The sequence below is a fragment of the Nicotiana tomentosiformis genome, chromosome 4 (genome assembly GCF_000390325.3).
Source record: "Nicotiana tomentosiformis chromosome 4, ASM39032v3, whole genome shotgun sequence".
NCBI classification, from domain to species: Eukaryota; Viridiplantae; Streptophyta; class Magnoliopsida; order Solanales; family Solanaceae; genus Nicotiana; species Nicotiana tomentosiformis.
In genome coordinates, this window is record NC_090815.1 from 33,150,689 (window position 1) to 33,153,863 (window position 3,175).

At 39.4% G+C, this 3,175-nt stretch overlaps 1 protein-coding gene across 1 annotated transcript; it reads left to right on the plus strand.

The window, feature by feature from the left end:
• Positions 1-777: 777 nt before the first annotated feature.
• On the plus strand, positions 778-1,479 carry LOC138909476 (uncharacterized). The gene has a single exon (XM_070200674.1). The coding sequence runs from the start codon at positions 778-780 to the stop codon at positions 1,477-1,479; it is 702 nt and encodes a 233-aa protein (XP_070056775.1).
• The last annotated feature ends 1,696 nt before the right edge of the window (positions 1,480-3,175 follow it).

Here is a 3,175-nt window from a genome sequence, read left to right on the forward strand (position 1 = left end):
CTTCGGACCTTATGTCACTGAACGGGACTTAAATTCTTGAAACGACAAGTCGAGTCGTTACATTTCCTATGGATTTGATCCATAATAGTGTTAGTGTTATCACTAATTGATGTTATATAATCATCCTTGTGCTTGAAGTGTATCCATGGTGGAAGAGATTCTCCTTCTCTCTAGAAATCAATTCCAAGTTAAAGAACTAATGATTTCTCTCTCTAAACCCCTTGTTTTAGCCCCTTTAAAATGGCCGCTAAAGCTGCATAGCCTCCATGCGTAGGCTATGCACAAAGGCTACGCAGGGTGGACTTCTATCCCCCTTTAGTTGGAAGCTGATGGATTTGCCTATGCAATGGTATGTAGGCTACGCTGCTATGCTGCGTAGGCTACGCTACTATGCTGCGTAGGCTACGCAAGACTCGCGTAGCTGTTCTGCCACCATTTAGTAAAAAGATCATAGAGTCTTGTAGGAATCTCCAAATGACAAACGGTTTGAAACATTAGAAACTAGGAACATATACCTTTCCTTTTATAGGTTATACACCATATAACCCTTCCTATATTTAGAGTTATTTGCGTTTGAAGTTAGGTCTTGTGCGAACTCACTTGAAACTTTATCCCATCATATAATTTTCAACTTGACTTAACCTTAGGGCTCTTCTTAGACCATAAACCATTATTAATGCACCTCATACATATATTATCATGATCAATTGATATCATTCAAATTATCAGTCTTGTTCATACCCGAATTAATATAATTAGTTCCTGCCAATCTTCTTAATGGTCTTAAAACACTTCAAAAGTTTTATGGGTGTTACAGTAAGGTTGAGGAAGAGGTTCCAAGAAGCTGTTTCATCTGTGCAGGAACCCCTCGAAGACCTATTGAAAACGATGTCTGACAGTTACAATCCAAAAAGGAAGAATAATTCATTAGTTAAAATTTCTGGCACTGCTAGGGTAAACAAGAAAAGAAAGACTGCCTCTTCTATATTTGTAGTGACTCCTCCTACAAGAGGGAGAGCTACAAGGAGTCAGAAGAAACAGAGTGAGGCTGAACTGGAAAAAGCCCTAGAAGAGAGTAAAAGAAAAGCTGCTGCAAAGGGAAAGAAGAAAATGGTTGAGCATGTTGAGGAAGTTGAAATTGAGGAGATGGACCTGGTCCTTTATGATGAAGAGGAGACAGAGGAGGTGGAGGCTGTGACTCCAAAGGCAAAGAAAATCAAGTCTTACAAAAAAAAGTCTCATTTGAAGACAAAGTCTGCAGAGCCTTCTACCTTGGCTAAAAGAACCAAGTCTACCATGAAATCTAGGAAAATGAAAGTAGTGGAGGAAGAAGAAAGTGAATATGAAGAAGAAACTGATCAAGAACATGACAAGATGGCTAAGTTTGGGAAAAGAACCATCTTGAAGGGTAGACTCCTCAGGGACTTGGAGGAGGAAGGGATAGTGATGCTACTAGAAAAACTACAACTGCAAGGTTAGAAAGACATGGTCCTTCAGATGGATGGAAAGCTTTCCAGAATTGTGATTGTGGAGTTCATGGAAAATTGTTAGATCAAAAATAACAGAGTCACTGGTGTGGTGAAGGGGGTGTTAGTAATCTTCGATGACAAAGAATTAGGAGAGATTCTAGGTATACTTGCTGAAGGGTACAATGATTACAAGAAACTCAAATTGCCAAGTCTATGATAAGGAATTGAGAGAGATTCTAGGTGTACCTGCTGAAGGGTACAATGATTACAAAAAACTGAAATTGCCAAGTCTAGAGAACATTACTACCTCCCTTGCCATTACAAGAAAGTTTGCTGACAATGAGTTAGAGCTAGAGGCCAAGACTTTATACAACAATAAGATGAAGCCACCCCCACAAAGTGTTGTTTGAATTTGTTAACAAAGTCGTGTTGCCCAGGCAGGAAAGAAGGCACATTGCCACCTACATGGACCTGGTCTTTATGGAATGTCTGGATAGTGGGAGGCAAATCAATTGGCCTGAGTTTATCATCCAGCTTCTTGATAGGGTACTAATTGGCACCAAAACTCATGCCATACCCTATGATTTCATTCTCACAGCTGTACTTTCTCACTTCAAGGTACCCCTCAAGAAATGGAATATTGGTACAAGCAAGGATCACTTTGGGGCAAACACTTTGACTGCATGTGACTATGAAGTCTGCACCACTCCCAAAGAACCTTGTTCATCCAAAAAGGTACATGTGAACAGCAAAGTGCGAGCCTTGGTGCAAGAGAGTGGGGCTAAGGATGCTGGAATTGAAAGGCTGAAGAGGAGGTTAGCAGAAGTAGAAACTGAGAGAGATGCTCTTAGAGTTGAGCTTGCAAATGAGAAGAAGAACAATGAAAACATTCTTCATGATATGTTTAAACTGTTTCAAGCCAAGAACCAAGAACCTGGTCCTTCCCAGCCTTAAGACCTTTCTAGCCTAGTTAGACAAACCAGTGACCCGGATGGGATTTTTTTGTTCCTTTTGCTCATGATCCAGTATCTTTATTTTCTTTGTGCTTTGTGGATGACTAGTATCAATGATAATCAATTGTTTTTGTGCTCTAACTGTTTGTTGATGCTTCTTAGGTGGCTAATATCATTAGATTGATAAATGATGCTTGACTCCATGATTGCATTTGAAGTAGCCCCAGTGGCCATGAGTGATATTTATTAAAATCTAGTTATCTAACATAATTATGCAACTTTTTGATGATGCCAAAAGGGAGAAAAACAAGTTGCGCTTTTTACTTTGGACTGTGATGTTTATAACCTAATGAACCTAGTCCTTGATGATTTGTGACCTTAAAATTGAAAGTGTTCTAACATTGTGTTGATGTTGCACTTAGTTGAAACAGGTCCTATGCTTACAAAAAGAACATAGTTTGTCATCATAAAAAAAAAGGGAATTTGTTGGCCCAAGTGAAGTTTTTTTTGATGATTGACAAAGGAACTCAAGCATGAACCAGGTCCATACACAGTGTACACAGACACAGACAGATTCGAGCATAAGGCATGCACGTGAAGGAGATAAGCTTAAGTGGTTATATCTGATATCTCCTGAACGGAAAGGTTGCATAATTGATAAGGAGAATGACTCCTTACTCGAAGAGAACTCTATCCTAGATAAGGGAAGAGTTAGAAGTTGAAGATAACTAGAACTCTTCCATCAAGGGAGAG

Bases quoted from the DNA above. Each gene is read 5' to 3' on its own strand.
- LOC138909476 (XM_070200674.1), top strand. From the start codon at position 778: ATGGTCTTAAAACACTTCAAAAGTTTTATGGGTGTTACAGTAAGGTTG.